At 38.1% G+C, this 21,430-nt stretch overlaps 2 protein-coding genes across 2 annotated transcripts in view; one reads left to right on the forward strand and one right to left on the reverse strand.

The window, feature by feature from the left end:
• Positions 1-10,096, forward strand: part of LOC109443880 (uncharacterized) — a 37,499-nt gene extending 27,403 nt beyond the window's left edge. Inside the window, exons 5-11 of the mRNA XM_019724763.2 lie at positions 1,252-1,312; positions 1,396-1,442; positions 1,792-1,867; positions 3,353-3,454; positions 5,774-6,568; positions 7,567-7,605; positions 9,205-10,096. Of these exons, the coding sequence (XP_019580322.2) occupies positions 1,252-1,312; positions 1,396-1,442; positions 1,792-1,867; positions 3,353-3,454; positions 5,774-6,568; positions 7,567-7,605; positions 9,205-9,400 (1,316 nt within the window). The 3' untranslated portion in view covers positions 9,401-10,096. The remainder of the gene's footprint in view (positions 1-1,251; positions 1,313-1,395; positions 1,443-1,791; positions 1,868-3,352; positions 3,455-5,773; positions 6,569-7,566; positions 7,606-9,204) is intronic.
• ENTPD1 (ectonucleoside triphosphate diphosphohydrolase 1) overlaps positions 6,942-21,430 on the reverse strand; it is a 98,344-nt gene continuing 83,855 nt past the window's right edge. The window contains exons 8-10 of the mRNA XM_019724764.2: positions 18,392-18,508; positions 13,955-14,092; positions 6,942-11,799 (exon numbers count right to left, since the gene is read on the reverse strand). Of these exons, the coding sequence (XP_019580323.2) occupies positions 11,593-11,799; positions 13,955-14,092; positions 18,392-18,508 (462 nt within the window). The 3' untranslated portion in view covers positions 6,942-11,592. The remainder of the gene's footprint in view (positions 11,800-13,954; positions 14,093-18,391; positions 18,509-21,430) is intronic.

The following is a 21,430-nucleotide window of genomic DNA, read 5'->3' on the forward strand; positions in this document are numbered from 1 at the left end:
TTCGCTCTTATATACTCTGATAGCACCTCTGTGTGCATTTATTATGAGTCTTATGATAAATGCTTTGTTTACTTGCGTGTCTTCACCTTCTAGACTCTGAACTCATTGAGTTGCTGGGCAGATTCAACTGGAATTCCCTCAACCATCGTTGCTCAAGTGAAAACCTCCCCCTTAATTTTTTTGTTATAAATCCATATAAGGATATTTGGAAAAAACACGTACATATCAGAAAAAAGTTTCTAAGTCTAATAGTGATCATTCTTTCACATATAAAAATACTATAAATTACTTCTGTTATTTTCTAGAAAAATAAATTCTATTTTGTTCGAAACACAAAATAAGTAATGAAAACAGGTCTCTAAAATCCCTTATTATAAACCCATTCTAAATATGTTAACACAGAAATTTATGGTATTTGAAAGCAATTTAAAGATCTGGAACGGTGAGTTGTAACTTTTCTGTCAGTTGAAAGTGTCCTAACAGACACTAAAATAATGCTTTCTGAACCTTCAGACATGGTCCTGTGGAGAGGTGGCAAATCAACTCTTGAGAAGGAATAGTACTAGGGATTAGGAGGGTAGAAAAGGTGAATGTAAGATAAATACAAGTGAAGGGGGGAAAAAAAACCTAGAGCATGAATCTTACTGAAAAATTGCCTCAGAACGATAACCAGGAGATGAATATGCCTTTCAAAACGCACCTTCTATAGGAAAGTATTCAAATTTTAACCTCATGTGCAGGGAAACTTTTTAAGATAAGTCACCCCGACCATGAATAAAAAGGTTCCTGGCCCATTCACAAAGGTCAGTAGATTCATCTTTTAATTCTTCAGCTGTGGTAATAATGTACCTCAAAAGAGAAATGGTGTCATAGATATTTCTAGTAATCAGAAAGTATTAGTACGTTTGATCGAATGTAAAAGCAATTAAGATGAAAGAAGTAAGTTCTAAATCATTTTTTTCTGAATAATGTTTGAAGCATGTTATTCATGAACATGATATAAACTTTGTCTTTCATTTGACTAACTTAAAAAATTCATCTTTAAAACTATAGTCAACAAAGAAAGCCTATTTCTTTCCTGAATCTTTGATAGTGTCCCTTTGACATATTAGATTTAAATACAATGACTAAGAATTCTATCAGTAATAGATATTTTTATTAAAAATTATTATAAGTTGTGTATAAAACATGCTTTTTATTGTACTATTCTTATTTTTTTCATACTCTTTAATGTTTCTTTACATTTTATAGATAAACTCATTGGAGTTCATTGCACTAATGGAATTAACAGAACAGGATACCTTATATGTAGGTAAGAATGATATGGGTGGTAGAGGAAAATTTTAAAATTCAGCCTCACTTATTTTGTAAAATTGAAATGATATTTTTATTCAGGTACCTTATCGATGTGGAAGGCTGGGATCCAGATACAGCAATTCAAGGTATTTTTATAAAGTTTAGCTAAAATCAAGGACCAATGTTATAAAAACATCTAGTGCCGTGTAAATGAATATGCAGCAAAATATGGATAATAATGCTTTTTTCTTATTCTAAGTTATTTTGTTTTAGGGTTAGCACATTTTCCACTTAATACATTTTAAGTAGATTTTTACTATATCCCTTTACGAAAACAAACAAGAAAACTGTAAATTTTTAGAATCTTATCACTGCTGCTATAATAAATCAATTTGTTACATAATCTGCTAGTTGGTTAGAGAAATCTAAGGATCTTGTCACATAATTTATCTCATTAATTTTATTTGATCAATATTCTTCATTGATTGCTTTTAGCTTTTGGTGAGGCCCGTGGTCATCAAATAGATGGATGTGTATACTTAGCGGATCTCAAAACGCAACCCATGAGAAGGTAAATTTTAAACCCTATTGTGAGTTGTATCTTATCCAAGGATCTTATTACTTTAGTAAAATTTCTCTCTTATCCTTTGCAGGTTTCTTAAAGTATAACCTTTGTTACAACTCTCATTGTTAAATATAGAAACTAAAAAAGAATTCATTGATATATCATTAAGACAGTCTGATGGCCATAACTAATTTTTGTGTTCAATATATTCAGAAGTTTTGGAAAATTATCCTAAAGAATGTTAGTTACAAATCTTGCCATTGTATTTGTCAAAAATTCAGACTTTGTCATCTCCTAAATTTGGCCTCATAGTACATGGCAGAAATTATTTTAAACTGAAAAAGTTTTAAATATATCAGTCAGTCACCTTTATCATAGAAGAGGCCCTTGGGGTGCCTCTTCTAGAATGGTAGTTTCTGAATTTGGCAATACAGCAGAATCAGCTAGAGAATGTTATAAAAAGACAGATTCCTAGGCCCCACCATATGAGCTACTAATTTAATAGGTTTAGTATCAGGGGAGAGGAATCAGGAATTTGACTTTTGAAAGCTTCTCAGGATTGGGAACCAATGTGCTAGACCATATAAATGATTAACCCTAATTCCTGGACTGCCATCAAGCTGAGTAAACTCAAAAATATCCCCCTAAGTAAATAAATGGTTGGCCTCCTTAGTGCAGCTGTCGATCATAATCTATGGATCTATGGTAATATTTTGAGATTGCCTTTTAGAAACAGCAGCATAGTGGATATTAAGCCACTATGTAAATAGTAAATAGATAAAAGATGCAGTTACTTCTTGAAGTCTATACTGTTTCATGATACTAAGACGATGTATCATAGAGGACTTTTTCTTTGGTGGGAAAAATCTATGTCCACGTTATTTAAAAACTGCAGCAAGCAAGTCACTTGGATATAAATTTTAAAAGATGGGCTAGGATGCATCTCTAAGTGTTTAAACACTGCCTGGCACATTTTGGGCACCTGAAAAATACTTGCTGAATGGATGAATGAGTGAATTGATGACTGGTGCTGGAGCAAGGCATTCAACAGTGGAATTTTGTATGGTGAAAGTATGGGTCCTCAGAGAAGGTACATGGAAGAGTGGAGTTAGGGAAATCTGATGTTCAGTACTTGAATACCCCTGACCTTATTCCCACTCCCCCTTTATCTCTTCTATTAACCTTTCCTTATAGTGCCTGTTCCTTAAGCCCTTAATTTTTACGATCTCTTGGCCATTGGAGATAATGTTTACATCCTAACAGTTGAAAATCCTCTCAGATTTTACTTGACTGATTGACCTTTTACCTCATGGTTCTTAAGCTTCATTCTTTCCACTAAAGCAAAATGGCAAAATATCTGTAGATTTTTCCAAAATGCAGTGTGCATATTTGCTTTTTTTTTTTTTCCCTTATTTTGTGCTTGTGTGTTTAAAAGCCTATGACCCTGTTTCTGATTGAATTTAAATTTTCTTACTGATATTTCTCCTCTAGTAATCTTGGAATGGATGTCTGGGATTCTGATGAAGATGTAAATCCCCCACCTAATTCTATGGAAGAATCCAGGGATTGGCACCCAAATGAAGACTTTCATGGGTAAAAATAACATAATTTTAGATAAACATTTTATGAAAGTTAAGAAACAAATTCCTTAATGGTGGTAGAGTAGGGAAAAAAACCCACAGAACTGGGAATCAGGAAATTTGCATTCAACTCTTAGCTCTGCCACTTATAAATTGTATGTAATCTAGAGCAAGTGACATTAACGTTTTCAGGCTACTGTTGTTTAATTTATAAAATAAAGAAATTGGACCAGATCAGTTAGCTTTTCTTATGTTTAGTTCTAAGGACATATAAAACTAGTTTTATAAGACTGAAAAGGTTGGGTTTTTTGTTTTGGTTTTTTAATCAATTAAGTTTTGGAAATGCACATATCACCATGAACTTAGCTTAACCCGTAGAATTCCCAAAGTAAAAATTTATTAAATGTTATTTAACCCAGCATTTCCCCAACGTATTTGAGCACAGAACTCTCTTTTTCCCCCCACAGAACAAGCATTAACATTATTCTCCAAACTATTTGGCAAATATTGAACTAGATAATCTCTGTGATCCCTTCAGAATCTAAAAAGCTATGATTCTAAGTAATAATTTGTTTATTCTATCAATATATCTGAAGCTTAAATCAAAGGTGTCATATGATACTAGAATTTCTTCTATTACACACACATGCGTATCACATAAATATATACTAGAATTTTTTCTGACTTACACATATATATATATACACACATATATCTTTATAAACTGATGAGACAATTTAAAAATTATCTTGAAACCTTTTTTCTCTATCTTTACAAAAAAAAGTTTTTGCACTCCTCTCTACTGGCATTTTTCTCTATAACCTAATCTCTGAATACACAATATTGTTTTAAACCATAAGGAATATTTAGTATTTATATTAAAAAAAACAACAACAAAAAACAAATAGTATGTAACTATTATTTTCAATAAATTGAGATTATCTACTATGAACTGAGTTAATACAAGTTAGAGTAGACATTCATGGGCTGTTCTTCCACTTTGTTTTTCTTCCAGCCTCAATCCTTACCTCAAAACATGAAGCATTTTGCCACCTGAACAGTTCTGATTTTTCACTCCCCCGGAGGAGGAATATTTAAGCAATGCTAGGCATTGTGTTAGACATTAGCAGGCATCATAGGATATGCATAAAATATATAAGGGGGTACACAGAGCTCTTCAGCTTACCATGGCCTTTCATATCTGCTTTAACATAATCTCATTCACTCATTTAATCTCTATGCCCATTCTTGGGAAGCATTTATCTTCACAATTCAAAATAACTATTTTGTTCCTGTTCCTTATGAAAAATCCTTGTGAAAATCTCTCTTAGAAGTTAGTACCAGAAACTGTTGTTTTGTTTTTCAGACAATATGTGGGGTGGAGGTTATTGTTTTATTTTTGTTTAGCTTGGCTTTTGTTTGCTTTTATGAAACAAAAGTTAGAAAATTTTGCTTTTCTAACAAAGAGAAGTTTACTTTTATGAAACAAACAAGTTCTAAAGTTAGAACTTGTTGGCTAAAAAGCAAAGTGCTAACTTTATGGTCAATTATAGTATCTTATCCTGGGTTTTTAATAAGTTATCTTTTTTCATTCTAAATGCTATGGCTATCTATTCCTCTTTTTAACTCTATTTCAAGTTGATGTGTTTTTTATGTTATAAAACAGTTTAGCACAGTTACTTAGAAAACTAAAAATGGATTTAACATGATCCAGCAATTGCACTCTTGTACATTTATCCCAGAAAAATAAAAACTTGTTCACACAGAAACCTGACACGAATGCTCAGCGCAACTTTATTTATAATAGTAAAAAACCGGAAACAGCCCAAATGTAATATTTATATGAAATATTATATAAGATCTATTAATCCTTTTTAGATGTAAAATTATATAAAAATCAACATGTTTTTATTTCTTCTGATAGGAAGTTAATACAATAATCCAGCGTGTCATCAGCGGTGTTTGTAAGGTTACTTCTTTAACCCATCAGATGAATTGTGGCAAAAGTTATCTGGTTATGTATGACACATTCCTTTAAATGAAAAGATGATGTGAAATGTGTTGTTCACCAGTTTTTAGGAAAAAGAAAAATTCTTTTTAACATGAACACACTTTTGTTTTGAAATTTACAAGTTGATAGTTGCAGGGGAGAGTTTTGGGTTCATAAGCAAACACAAAGGAGAAAAATGAAAATGAGGCACAACCCAGTTTAGGGGACATCACAGTAAATTTATGTCCTGATGAGTAAAAGGAGATTTTGCTAATAGCCTAACATTTATTCTGTATTTATTTTTTAAATCCTAAGGATTTATACCATTTTTTCCCCCTACAGGTCTGGGAAAAGGTCCAGTCTTCTTAATGACCAGCACCCTGGAGATGATGGTGTGCTGATAAAAGATTACGATTATGTCAGCGATGAACCCGTGCAGAGGCGTGGGGAGTTTTATAAACACCGGTATAGTGACAGCGTGCCAGAGGAGAGACGCCTGAGAGACTGGGATTTTGATGACAAAGGACCAGGACCAAGATGTTCATTTTTTGGTGATCACCAGTGTTATGATCTCTCCCAAGAGGAAGTAGATTACAAGTTACCTGGAACAAGACGAAGAGCATTTCATGATCAGCAGCCTCACAGTGACTTCCATGAAGCAGACGCTGGAGACGATTTTGATTTTGTTAGCAAAGTTTGCAGAAAAAGGAGACATTCTGTTCAGAATCATCAGGCCTATGATACTTTTTGTGAACAATTTCCATCTCAAGATTTTGATTTTGTTAATAGAAGTCAGGGACAAAAACAACGATCTTTCCATAACCGCCATGAGTACCAGGACCAGTTGCCTAGACGAGGTTTTAATTACCTCAGTAGAGGTGGTTTTCAAAGGCAAAAACCTTTCCATCGTCCCTATTCTCATGATGAAATGAATTTGGAAGATTTTGAGTATACTGATGAAGTATCAGAGCACACATTGGGACCTTTACATGACCATTCCAACAGTGATTTCTCAGAGAAAATGCCATTGAAAAGATGTGTTAATAGAGATTTTGAACAAAGACTACCATCCTTTCCAAAGTTTCAAAAACAAATGCAGTTAAGAGATTTTGATTTCAACAGTGGAACTGGACCAAAGCAAGTATCTTACTGTTACTTCCCACCTAGGGAACCACAAGAACAGATTCTGGTGGAAGACTTGGACTTTAAACAGGAAGCTTCCTTACCGAAACCTAGATCTTTTCAGGACCACACACTTCATAACATAAATCCTGATTGGTATTTAGATGAGTCCTTTTGGAAAGAACTGTAGTTGAGTCCAACAAAACAGTCTTTTTTCAAATTAGGGTATTTGAATAAACATTCAAAAATGGTATAAATTATCACCCAAAACTAAAATGCAGATTTGTTTTTGTATAGATTCAAGGTATAATCAAGATTTATTTTGATTGCTATGAATTAGAAATTTTCCTTTTAAGTTATTCCCCAGGATTGAAGTAAATACAACAAATTAGATTTAAATGGTTTAATTCTTGACCATAAGCTAGAAGTAAAAAATATCAGAAACAGCTTTTTCACAGAAATGCCACTATTTTTAGACAAGTATTTAAAAAAAAAAATATACCTCTTAGATGTGCTACAGAATTATTTTTTAATATACACAACTTGTAGTCCTCTTCTCTGTCATTCAGCACTTTCTCATCTGTGCCGTTAGATAGATGGGAGCATCAGGAGAGCAGTGGCCCCAGTGAGACTGAAGTACAAAGCAAGGAGAAGGGTGAAGCATGACATCCTGAAGGGAAACAAGACGAGGAAGAAAGGATACTTTAAAGGGTGGGGGGGAATAAAAAGAAGCCAGGGAAAGGCAGCAGTGAATAAAAAATAAGACCATAGAACAGAGAAGGCTTGAGAAAGAAGATGAAGACATATAATGAGAGAAAGTTGTGTGCCTTCCTCCTAATTCACAATGTTTTGTCCAGTTATATAATCTTATCCTACACATATACCTGGATCGATGTGAACTCTCACCTAACCTAATATGACCTATCTTAGTTTGCTTTGGAAGCTATTCTTTTTTCTCTACTAACTTTTCTACCAGCATCTAATCCATCTTCCTTACTTTGTTCACTTCACAGGAAATATGGCACTGATAATCACAGAAGCAGAAGTCAGAGGTAAATATTGATTTAGCTGTGAAACCAGCTTTTTCAAACTTGTCCCTAATTGCTACCATTGACGTGTAAACATGTTAAAAGACAAGTGTTTCCTGAATTCACATGTGTTCAGGGTTTATATACAGCTTCTGCAGGTCCTGGGCACAATCTTTTGAAAGGACTGGCACCTCTCCCTATGGTTTGGGGTTGTAAAACTGGTTAATCAGTTCATCTGCACGGGTTTCCTGTGGCTAACGATACCAGTTAAGCCAGAAATTTAGGTTTCATTTCCTTTATGATAACTTAGCTCCATTCATGATTGAGTCTACATCCTGACCCCAGCTCACTGTCTTCTCACTGGACAAGATAAAAGACAAGGTTGGTCAGTAAAAATCTCTCACTTCCCTGAGGACAACCTCTCTATTACTGATGATGGTCTGGGTTAGGAGGATTATAGTATTCAAAAGAGAGCATATAAAAGAAAAAGCCTTTTATCGGCTTCCTTTTTCTCCTATCTTGTCACTCAGTACCACTTGTGGGGTAAAAGTTACAAGTAGCCTATGCAAAATAAGTTTCAGTATAAAAGGATATTACATATTGATTTGTATTAAATTACACAGAAATTAGATTGGAGATTTTGTTTCAAATTAGTTTTTTTACTTCCCTAACTTCTTCAGCTACTGTAGACAGGGTTCAAATGGTTCAAAGGTGGTCTGGTCAATTGGAGAGACCCAAAGGAAAAGTTTAGATAAACCAAAAGAGACCTTGGTTTGTGTGTGGGGTGGGGGGTAGGGGGGAAGGCAGGTGACAGCCAAGTCAGGATTCCTCCTGCTCTCTTCCTTTTAACTTACCCACAACTGACAGGCCTCAGAACGCAGCATATTAGCAATTTGGATAAGAAGGGATTGTATAGCAGGAAAACAAATAGAGTTCTTTATAGACACTATCGAACATTTACATTAAAACCCTGCTAGAGTTATCTCACAAATGTATATTTTAGTAGATGTTTATTAAAAGAGAGGTTTTAGGTTTAAATATGTATTAAAAACAAAAATTTTAAAAATTTTGAAAAAACAAAAAGCTTTAAAATAGGTGATTTGTTAGCCTTCTTCAGCTTCTCTGTTGCAAAGAACTTTTCTAGAAGAGATTGTAACATAAGCCATCGATTTGCTGCTACACCAAAGTCATTCTGCTCCTCTCTTTAACTTCATCATCTAAAAGCGAATAGGTACATATAGCTGCTGTGGTCCTAATTCTCCCAGCAGGATGAAGAGGGGCCTATCAAATGTATCCCTCCTTCCATGCAAAGTGCATTCTTCTATAGTATTAAGGATCATAACCATCTGTTTACTTTTACCATGTTGCATCATGCAAGGATTCTGCCTAACTTCATCATTTGACCATTGCTAAAAACACATTTACTTCTTTTGCACATTGCCCTCCATAAAGTTTGAATCCTGTTCCGTCTGTGATTATAATTAACACTTGTTTCTGTAAGATTGACAAAATGATGATAATTGATGAAGTAATGGGCACATGGATGTGTATTCTATTCTACTTGTGTTTGAAAATTCTAATAATAAAAAGTTTAAAAATAAATTGTTTCTGTTATATTATTAGACTGGTCCATCCAGAAGATAGTCGAAGAATAATACATCCTTCAGATGAATTTCACTACAGGAGACAGAGCAGATTCACAGCATATTCTTCACGGGGACTTTCACCTTCCTGTGTATTCCAAGAAGATGGTTCAGTTGACTATTATAGAGGTAAAAATTCAAGAGATAGGGAACAGCACAAAAGGTCATATTTTTAAGCTACTGATTACAGTTATGGTATGCCTATAGCTTGCAGAGCTGAGAGAACATTATGATTTACCATCAAGAAAAACAGCAATTGGTGCTGAGTAGTTCGCTTTAAAAACTGCCCACCATTTATCTACATTTTGACTATAAAATATAAGTATCAAAATTGTCTTGTATTATTTTTGAATCCAGATTTTCCAAAGGTCTTTCATCAGGCATGTTGGCCTGAATAACAGGCATCTCTGCCTTCACAAAAAAAGGCAACAAAACCTGAGAAAGTGAAATTCAGAGCCGGGATCTTAAAAGCTTGTTTAAGAATAATGTTAAACTCATATATAATAAATAATAGCAAGAATGTTATAGCATCTGTAACTGTTTAAAAAAAAAATACCCCCTCGAGAAGGACAGAGGATTGTTGTGTGTGTCCTTGTAGCTTTGAATGTATTTTTAGACCTGTGCTGTCCAATTCGGTAGCTACTAGTCACGTGTGACTATTGAGCACTTGAAATGTAGCTAGTCCTGATTAAGATGTGCTGTAACATCTCATTCATGATTTTTATATTAACTACATGTTGAAATGTTAATTTTTTAGATATAGTCACTTTATGAAACTCTCCTTAGTTACTCAGTTTGATTGTACCATATTTTTCTTACAGAGGTCTTGACTGATACAAAATTAAAATGAAGTATACTTTTTCAAAACTTAACATTGTATTATTTCTTATTATGGTGAAGCTTTTATATTTCTTTCTTTCTCTCTCTCTCTCTCTCACACACACACACACCCTAATTAAGTTGAATTATTTTGGCTTCTATATATGGGAGAGCTTTTCCTCGACTCCACCTCCCCCTGCCATGCATCCACCCGACTGTCAGTCCCCAGATCCAGAGATGGAGAGCCTGGGGCAAGGTCAGTCATACATCACCAGTCCATCCTGTGCAACAGTTAACTCTTACAGCAATCCTTAAAGGAAGGAGGTACAGGGCCTCTTCATATTTCCGTGACAAGGTCATAGCTGAAAAATGTTCCATGGAATAAGCACATAGAGCCCAGACGTGTATGATGGATGGCATCAACACTTTCAGACCTGGGTCCTGGCAAGTGACAGTAAAAAGGCATGCCACTCGACACTAATGTAGCTCTCCTCACTAAAGTAAAACCTGGGACAGTAAGATACGGCATGGCTTTAAAACCCAATAGCATCTTTGTGGTACAATTGGTTAGCATAACTGAAAGGTTTGTGGTTTCAGCCAGCCGGGAATGGTCTTGTTTCCAGCCAGTTTCTTGGTGATAAAAATCTTCTGGAATTAGATTGTGGTTATGGTTGCACAACACTGTGAATGCACTAAATGCCACTGAATTGTACATGTTAAAGTGGTGAATTTTATGTTATATGTATTTTACTACAATAAAAACAAAACCCCAATAAATGCAGTGGAGGATGCATTTTCCCAAACCTGCGTTGTAAGTATATCTTTCTTCCTGACATGTACACACCTATCATGTAGTACGCCGTGCTATCTGAGTGTCTATATGTACATCAGCTTTTTAAAAATCTCTGCTCTGGGCGTTCCACTCTGTAGCATTTTGGTATCACCTAGGACTATGTGACTCATCCATAGCCCCATTATGAGTTGGACTAAGTACTGTATTACTGCACAAGCACATAAATTCCTCGAGTCTTTGGCCCTAGCACATATTTGCCTAGAATAGAAAATTCTCCCATGCAGAGAGCAGGCTGGAAATGGGATGTGTGTCTGCCCTCTCCAAAGGCATTGATTGTATGGCTTTCTTAATAAACGGGAAACGAGAAAGTGTCTGTAAGAGTACAGCTGAGATTCAGATTCTTTTAACCAGTGTAACTTCTCAGACTCAGGACTCTGTTCTTCTGGACAAAGCCAGTATTGTTCTTTTATAAAGCAAAGATCATGAAATGTGGCAGGTTTTTAAGACCTACACAAACACAGCATACAAAAGAGAAAGGGGGAGTTGGGAAAGACTCTAGAAAGAGACAACGTCCGCCGGGAAGTCCTTGAGGCAGAAGGTGGTGAATACCTCCCAAGGAAAGGCGTCAGCAAAGCCAAGGAATCTTCATACTGGTCAAGATTGGCCTTGGTGAGCAAGGAAGGATGACCTGTGGAGGAAAGGGCTCCCTGGGCAAGTTTTTTTCTCACTCCAGCCAGCAGATTTCAGCTGCTCCTGCTATACCATATCTTTCCAGAAATATGAAGGCTTGCGAAAGATGAACAGGCCTATGATGGCCACTGCAACCAGGATCAGCGAGAAGAGGACCATGAGGAAGATATAGGTGGCGTGGGAGAGAGGTGCAGACAGCGGCTCCTCCGCTGGGATCATGTTGGTCAGGTTCAGCATGTAGCCCAAAGTCCATCCCACGTCACTGCTCCGGATCTGCAAATAGTGGGGAAAGTTTGTTGTTTCTGGTCGGAGGCTACATGAGCATGAGCGTTCGAGCAACCCCGTCCGTCACACTGATCCACCAGGAGGTGGAGAGCATCACACTCAGTTCTTTACCTGGATTACTTCTACCTTCTAAACGGGGAATTTGGTTGTGGGGAAAATGAACAGGAACCAGTGATGAAGGAGAGTTTGGAGCCTTATTACTATATTCCCAAAATTCAGAGGAATTTGATGATGGACTGCCCAATTCTCCGGCCTAGAAGAATTTAAATAGGCCTTTAGAGATTTGCATTCCTCTTGTTTCTGTGAAAGTGGGGGTGGGAGAGGGGAGGAGGGCAGTGGGGAGTGACAGGAAGCAGGCAAAAGCTAAGAGAATGATTGTCCCTGGCCTTTTACATCTATGTTGGTGTCAGGAATCTCATCCATGTAAAACTAGGACTTTTTTATGATTCAACTAGGGAAAAACTGGAGAATAATCCCAGCAAGTTAATCTCACTTTATGAAAGTTGGAAGACTGTGCATATGCATGAGAAAGGATTCTCATTAAAGGATAAAACATGCTCTGACCCTTTCATGTTCCCAGGAATATATTCCAGCTGCCTCAAAACTTATTGGAATATAGGTAGTCTATGAATAATAATTTTGAAAATTTTTTTATTACTTGAGTTGTATGCATGGTTGTGGTAGAAAAGCTAGAAAGTACAGATAATTCTAAAAAAGGAAATAAAAACCATCTATACTTCACCACTCAGAAGTTACTATTATCATTTTGTGACATATCCTTTCAGTCGTCTCTGTGATGTTTTTTTCTTACAAAAATTGAATCAAATTTTATGTAGAATCACTTAACAATACCTTGTAAACATCATCCCATGTCTCTTAAAGGATTTCTGTAACATCATCCCTGGCATGAACTGCCTTATAAGTTCATTTTTACTCACTTTATCCAATTAGTTATAAATCCTAGAATGGAGTTAATTGGATAAAATGAAGTGCATGTTTTAAGACTTAGCACATATTTATTGCCAATACAATCTCCCCTGAGGTGCTAATTTACATTCCAGCCAATAGCAGTGGTGGAAATGTTCCTTTCCCCTGACCCCTTGCCAATACTGGGAATTAATAGTTTGTACACTTCCCTTTATGGGGGATAGGAACCTTAGCTGTGTGTCAAGGAAGGCTCCAGAATTGTGTTATCACCTAGGGTTCAGAAATACTGGATCATTCCTTGGAGTTCAGAGAATACAGATCACTCATAAACTTGATATAGATGTATCCTTCAAACAGACAAAATAAACTGATGGAATGGGAGGAAGACGGGGGTATTAAAACAAGGAAAAGATTTGTGTTTGAATCTGCAAGATCAGTCTTGAAAAGAGCGTAACAAAACTAGTATCCTCAAGGCTGCTACATCCTCCTCTGCCTCAAGGTTTTGTTTTGCTTGAAATCACCATATTTAATATAGGGGGTGATTGTTTTTGCCATTAGTGAGTATGGGCTTAAAAGGTAGAGAAACAGGGCTCTTGATATTTTTCAAGTATGAGTTGCCCATGAGGCACGCAGCCCATGTAAATGTTTCCTGTACCTGCAGGTGGCGCTATGGTAAAGAACAGTGAGGTTGCTTCCTTAGGATTCCCACTAAGGCTGGCTTTTAAGGGAAGACCCCTATTCACAGCCACTCATACCTTTCTTCACACTGAGCTTTCAGATTGGTCAACCTTGAAGCTACAACCAACAAAGCCTTCACCCTTTATGAGAAACCATGATCACCCTTTCCAGAATCATGGAAGGGGCCTTTGGGATTCTGAATGCTTAAGGCAGCGCACAAAATCACTGTGGCTACTAAAATACTGTTATATTACTTTAATATCTCATGTTTTGTTTTACAAGGAGTTCGTCACTGTTATGTTACCAGAAAGGAGAGGCTAAGCGTGCAGGTAGCTCTCCTTAGGTAGGATAGCCACAACTGGCTGGTAGACAGACCCAGGAGGGTTTGACACAAAAATGGTAGCTTAGGTTAGAGGTGAAATGGTAGAAAGGACTTCAGGCCACAACTTAAACCAGATTGACTCCTACCTCTTTCAAGGTCAAAGCTGCTCTGTCATCCATCCAACCCCTCCCCCAACCCAATAGGTACCCAAATTACCTTGCCCATGAAATGAATATTCTTCCAGGACTCAGGTGTGAAGTGATAACCCGTCTGAAGGAGAGAGATAATGTAGGCTCCGGAAAAGCAGTATTCACTCAGGTACTTCTCCTTCACTTCACGAAAATGTATCTTCAGCTGGAAGTGAAGTGAAGGACGTATCATACTTGTACAACAAGCACCTCTCTGTAACCTCTTTTTTAGTTAGTCAAAAGGGGAAAGCCCCAGCTCACACAGACCTGAGAGTTGGCCTTTCCAGAGGGCTCTGGGGATGGTGCGCAGTGGGTGCAGAGGTGTATAGTTTAGGGTCTGTTTGAGGAACTTCTTCTCAGGGTTCCATGAGATATATTAATAAGTACTACAGGAAAAAAGTCATTTCTGTTGTCCAGTAGGTCAGAAACACGGAATTTTAGTATACCTTTTCACCCCTTGTGAAACTCGAGTTTCACAATCAGATTAGCATGTTAAAGGTGTGAAAAACCTTGCATGACAAATCCATTCATTTTGTTTCATCACTTTTCTATATGCTCTTGACCAGAGCCTTTGGTTCAGAGTCTCTAAGCATCTTAAGGAAACGGTGTCATAAAAAGCCACTCAGTTTCATCTCTGGACTAGCAGCATCAGCATCTCCTAGCAGCTGGTTAGTCCTCACCCAGAACCACCAATGCAGAATGTGATCACATATACAATGAAGTTTGAGAAACAGCTCTGGAACACAGTTTAGGAAGCACTTTGCTCAGGACTGCTGAAATTTTCAACATCTCACCTGTCCTCTGTCCTTACCTCACCTTTTTTTTTTTTTTTTTTTTTTTTTGGCATCATGCAAGGGGGTCTTGAGTCCTTAATGTGTTTACTTACCCTATTCCTAAGTGAAGATGTTAAGGGCTGCTTGCCAGCCCTTGCCTTTACCTCTCCTAGCTGTTGGAAATATATGTGCCCAGATGCCCACAGCTTGCTCTGCTCCTCTCCTTCCCTCAGAGGGCAACAGGCCATGACATCTGTAATTTAGCCCAGAGTTCTTCCTGTTGCCCCATTCCTCAGTCCTTGAGATAGTCCCTCCAGACAACCTAGGCAGAGAGAACTAATACTGGGGGTACCAAAAAAAAATGTATCCACATGACTTGTATTCATCTTTTGTTATTGGTGTATATTGAGTATTACAATTTTAATAGTTTTTTCCTTTCTTAAAATGTGTATACATTTTTTTGGCACCCTCTATATTTGTTAAGCATATATCATGTACTAGGAATTACGCTAGATATTTTATATGTAGGCCCTTTTGGCTGCCTGCCCACCCCAGTTTTGCCCAGATTTCTCTCCCCTCACAAGGACCATCCCATCTCTAAACCCTAACTACTTGCTAGAGTGTTTCTCACTTGGCTCCTGCCAGCCCTCAGTCTCTGGAAGGCTAAGTCCACACCTCACCTGCCTTGTCCTGCTCTGATAGAATTCTCTGAGTGACCCAGCTTGGAACCTGTCTTTTGATCACAGCCCTTGAAATTAATCTTTGATCAACTCCTCTGCATCTGACGTTCTCCTGAGAACTTAGAGTAACATCAGTTGACTTTGTCCAGGTCCCTACCCTTTTCTTTTGATAACTGCCTCTGCTCTTCCTTTGTGGAAAGACTTCTCCCATTTGATGTAGTCTTGGCAGACTTGTCAAACAGAAAAACTATGGGACACAGAATTCCAAGAATCCTCTGCTACAACCCTATAGGTTCTTGAAGGCTGGCCTATCTGTTGGGGGGATGCCATTTTGGCCTAGTTTCTCTGAATTCTTCAACATTCCTATCCCTCTCCTTCTGGGGAGCTGTACGTTGGCTATGCAGTCTAACCTGCTGAGGGTTAATTATGCTAGCAGCCAACAATATAGAAACCAATGGCATCTACCTGGTTTATCAGTCCAGAATTAATCATTTTTTTCAATCACAGTTGACATGCAATATTATATTAGTTTCAGGTGTACACAGTGGTTAAACATTTATGTAACTTATAAAGTGATCACCCCAATAAATCTAATACCCACCTGACACCATACGTAGTTATTACAATATTACTAACTATATTCTCTATGCTGTACTTTACACCCTGTGACTATTTTATAACTACCAATTTGTATTTCTTAATCCCTTCACCTTTTTTACCTCAGAATTTCTCATGTTAATGCTTGTGGACTTGGTACTATGTGCTCTCCCAGTGGGGCCATGGTTCGCCCTCCTTTACATTTTATTTCCCCTGCCAAAGCAGGGACGGGCAGCACAATTATAGTATGTATAAAGCATCTGCCCACTTTTCAGCACATATATAATGAAGAGTCATTAGTTCTCTGTCTGCCAACGGTGTCTAGGAGGGACATTCCCCAACAGTCATACTGGGGTAGCAGTCTTTCCTCATGTTGAGGTTGTCAGGAAAAGAAGAAAAGACTCACCCTATAACAGGGTACTTGACAAAACTATGCTTTCCATACGGATGGACAATGCAGTTGAAAAAATGAACACTAGGTCATAACACCCATCTCAACAATCTAGCTGTAGGTGAGAGTCTGGGTCCAACCTGCAGCTCCCCCCCCCCCCCGCCGCTCCCACATACACATACACACTTCCTCCTCCCCCATACCTCCCCCTCCAAATGTTTCAGAATTTCTCCCAAATGCAGGCCTTTCTGAGCTTATTTCCAGGGTTCTCTGAGCAATTCCTCATGTGATGTATCTGAGCAGACCTACAGGTCTGCACACTGTAAGATTCCCAACCTAATGTATTCTGATGAAATAAAAAAGTAGATGAGGGTAAGGAAGGAAAATCTGACAGCTTTCACTCTGAACAAGAAGTAATTTTTTTTTTTTCCAAAGAGCAGCCTGAATCTACTTCCTCAGAAGCCACACGTAGGCCTGATCTCAAGTTCCCTTAACTCCAAGATGCCCATCTTCCTCCACAGATTACCACCAACTGCAAAATACCTCCCGTAAGTGTCTTGTAAACTGTAGTGCTGAGGCATTGTTACACAGGGCGGCCTGCGGGGTCTCTGGTCCCGTTCCCCACATAAGAACGCAGGATATGGTGAGGCCAAAAAGGAACACCCACGGAGCCATAGGTAGGGGAGTCATACCACTATACTCTCGCTGGCAGCTGGGTTGGAGAACCAGGAAACAGGAGCCACACAATTCTCAACTCTCACTGTGCTGCTTGCAGGCTCAGCCACCATCTTCTTGCTAGCCCCCATTTTCTGCTAGCGTAGCCACAGCAGTTATATTAGTGGCCAATGGCTCACTGGTTACAGCTGACGGCCAACTAGCCACAGCTGATGGCCATCCAATCACAGTTGATGGCCATTTACTACCAAGTGAGCACCTTTCCACGTGAGGCTGAGAGCCTGGAAACTGCTCTCTGGGACTCTGTCCCCACAGGCATATTTGAGTGGCTCTTTCCAAAAACCCTGTCTACCATTCCTTCATGTGTTAGACAAAATACTTCGGGAGAATTCCAAACCTCCAGGCCCTTGCACAACCTTCCTTCTTATCAGTGCCAATGAGAACAGCATCAATTTTTAATTAATAGCATTTTTTCAGAATGAAAGCACCGTTCACTTTTGCAACTGTGTCAACTTAAAACAGCTGCTGTTTTGAACTATGTCTAGATGATCTGTCTTTTTTAACCAGAGTAGACCTCATACCTCTCTGCTTCCTGGAAAACTTTCATCAAATAGCACCAGATCTTGAATGACTCAGTGCCTCAGACAAGAAAAAATTTGTGCTCCAAATTTATGAATAAGTAGGAGGTATCTTGGACCTGGGCAGTAGAGAAAGGGTCTTACCGCAATGGTGTCTGTGGCAGATTCTGTGCATTGCCCATCTCCCTTGCTAATAAAACTCTGATTTGGGGGTTTGGAGAGGGGAGAGGGCAACAATGTGCCCGGTTCCAGGAAGCAGCTCATGATGGATCTGAAGCTCTGAGCCTGCACCCTGCTTTCCGAGCCAGTCCTAGCCAATGAGATATAAGAGAAACTGCTGAGGAGTTTCGGGAATAGTTTTCACTTTCCTGTGAAAAGAAACAGATGTATCTGGCTTTACCCTTCTTCTGACCTAGAACATGGCTGTGATCCCTGAAGCTAGATCTTGTGTCCATGAGGAAATAGGCATAACAACAGAACTGAAGCAGTAACAGCTGACATAGAGTCAAGCTACTGACTCCATGCCCAACAGCTGCCTACTGCCAGACTTCGTATTAGTTAAGAAAAATAAGACCCTTTTTGTTTAAGCCATTGTATGCTAAGTTATCAAGGAATGCCTATGAACTCATTCCTAACTGAGTGCCCCATTTGGGTTTCTCTAACATGTGCTGGATGTTGATCAAATTAGCACAACTTGAAGGGCAGACTCACATCCTCCGTGCTGTCAAGGGCACACAGCCACGGTAACAGCTGCTATTTCTAGTCACTTACCTCTTCCCAAGGCCGAGAGCAGAACTCTTGTACTGTGTCAATCACCTTTTCCTGAGAGGGGGGTTCCTCTGACGTAAGGTTTAAAAACTTCATCACATAGTAATAAGCTGAAAATGCCTGCAAGGGAAAAATGCAGTTTTGCACTGTGTCCAACACAAGAGAGACACCGACTCACTTTCCAGAAGGCCGTACCCCTCGTGAAGGTGCCTAGAAATCTCTGTTGAGTAAGTTAATGGGATTTTTGGTACTTCAGATCCTGGAAGAGGAGTCACTTTGCTGCTGACGTGCATTTCTGAACTGCTGGTAGCTATTATAGTTTTCTCTATCATTTTAATGAGAGCGCCAGGAGAGATGGGAGAAAGAAAGATGGGGAAAAGAGAAGAGAGAGGAAGAGTTTACAAAAATCCCATCTTTAAAAACTATTCTATGTGGCTTTTTAATAAATAAAAACTGAAAAATTCTATACAAAGGTATTAAGAGTTATCTCTGAATGGCAATTATAAAGTGTTTTTTTGTACTGCTTTCTTTTTTTCTTTTGAAGGTTTTTATTAAAAATACAGCTAACATAATAATATTACATTAGTTTCAGGGGTACACCATAGTTACTCAACATTTATATACCTAAGGCAGTGATCACCATGATAAGTCCAGCAACCATCTGACACCACACTACGCTATCACAATATTATTGACTATATTTCCTGTGCTGTACATTACATCCCCATGACTTATTTGCTTGGCTTGCACATGAGTTGGGTGGGGCAGGGTCCCAGCTGAGTCAGCAGGGTGGAGCAGTGGAGCTCACCAGGCCAATTAGATTCATATTTGGCCTGTGGGGGCGGGCTTAACATAGGAAAGATGGCGGCCGACTGCCCGCTGCACGGGAGAACCTCTCACTAGGAAAATGCCAACTGTCCGACAGCCCTCCCCTTGAAGCCATACTCCTCAGTCTGGCCCCAGTATATCTCCAAGGCCCCCTGAGTCATTGTCCCTCCGCTGGAGCCCAAGGTGAGTGCCTGTGAGTTAGTGAGCTGTTTAATAAGAGGACGTCTGGGTTTCCTGCAGCCTTCCATCCCACCCGAACAGTTGGAATCCCCTCTGTTTTTCACAGCCAGCCACATATTGTGGGGTCTCCTCTTTCCGGCACCAGTACTCCAGACTGGGGAGCCTGGTGTGGGGCTGGGGTTTCTCGCTCCTCCGGGGGGAGCCTTCGTGGCCGAGGTGTGTATCTTGATTCTCAACCACCAAGGGGAGGTTTGGGGGTTGTTCCATACCTCCACCCGTCGTACCAGTCTCATTGTGGCTTCCTTATATTTTTAGTTATAGGACTTCTGTTTGGCTAGACTTCAGATGGTTCTCCAGGTTGATTGTTCTATAATTCAGTTGTAATTTTAATGTGTTCATGGAAGGACACAGGCATAGTGTTTATCTACTCTGCCATCTTGGATCTGTCCTGTGTGCAGACACTTTTTAGTTTGATGTTCCACTTGTCTATTTTTGCTTTTGTTGGTTTGGGCTTTTGGTGTCATATCCATGAAATCATTGCTAAGACTAATGTCATGAAGCTTTTCCCGTGTTTTCTTCTAGGAATTTTATGGTTTATAGTTTCAGTCCATTTTGAGCTGACTTTCGTGTATGGTGTAAGATATAAGTCCAATTTCATTCTTTTACATGTGGATATACAGTTTTCCCAATACCATTTATTGAAGAGATTATCCTTTCGTCATTGTGTATTTTTGGCACCTTTGTCAAAAGTTAGTTGATCACATATGTGTGGATTTATTTCTGGGCTTTCTATTCTGATCCATTGGTCTATGTAGTCTGTCTTTATGCCAATACCATACTGTTTTAATTACTATTGCTTAATATATTTTGAAATCAGGAAGTGTACTTCCAGCTTTGTTCTTTTCTCAAGGTTGTTTTGGCTCTTCAGGGTCTTTTGTGATTCTGAATTTTATAATTGTATTTTCTATTTTAGTAAAAATGCCACTGGGATTTTGATGGGGATTGCATTGAATTTGTAGATAACTTTTGGTAGTATGGACATTTTAACAACACTAAGTCTTCCATGAACACTGGATGTCTTTCTATTTATCTTCTTTAATTTCTTTCATCTATACTTTGTAGTTTTTGGTGTACAAGTATTTCACCTCCTTCCTTGGTTTATTACTAAGAATTCTTTTTTATGTTATTGTAAATGGGATTGTTTTCCTAATTTCTTTTTCAGATAGTCTGTTGTTAATGTATAGAAATGCAGTTGATTTTTATATATTGATTTTGTATCCTGCGATTTCACTGAATTCATTTATTCTAACAGGTTTATTTTGTGTGTGTGAAGTCTTTAGGGTTTTCTTTATATAAGATCATGTCACCTGCACATAGGCAATTTTAGTTTTACCTTTATGATGTGTTGCCTTTTATTTCTTTTTTTTTTTTTTTTTGCCTATTTGCTCTGGGGTGGACTTCCAGTAATATGTTGAGTGGAAGTGGTAAGAGTGGGTATCTTTGCCTTGTTCCTGATCTTAAAGGAAAATCTTTCAGTTTTCACCACTGAGTATGATGTTAGCTGTGTGTTTTTCATATATGGCTTTTATTGTGTTGAGGTAATTTCTTTCTATTCCTAGTTTGTTGAGAGTTTTTATCATAAAAGACTGTTGAATGTTGTCAAATTCTTTTTCTGTATCTGTTGAAATGATCTGATGTTTAGCCTTCATTCTATTAATATGGTGTATCACATTGATTTTTGTATGTTGAATCACTATTGCATTCCATGGAAAAATCCCACTTAGTTATGATATATGATCCTTTTAATGTGCTGTTGAATTCAGTTTGCTAATATTTTCTTGAGGACTTTGGTTGTTCAAAAGTGCGTTGTTTAATTTCCACATATTTGTGAATTTTCCAGTTTCCTCCTGCTATTGGTTTCTAGTTTCATTCCATTGTGGTTAGAAAAAAACACCTGATATGATTTCAGTCTTCTTGAATTTGTTAAGACTTGTTTTGTGACTTACTATGTGACCTAACTTAGATGTGCACTTG

This window comes from Rhinolophus sinicus, linkage group LG07 (assembly GCF_036562045.2).
Source record: "Rhinolophus sinicus isolate RSC01 linkage group LG07, ASM3656204v1, whole genome shotgun sequence".
Classification (NCBI taxonomy): domain Eukaryota; kingdom Metazoa; phylum Chordata; class Mammalia; order Chiroptera; family Rhinolophidae; genus Rhinolophus; species Rhinolophus sinicus.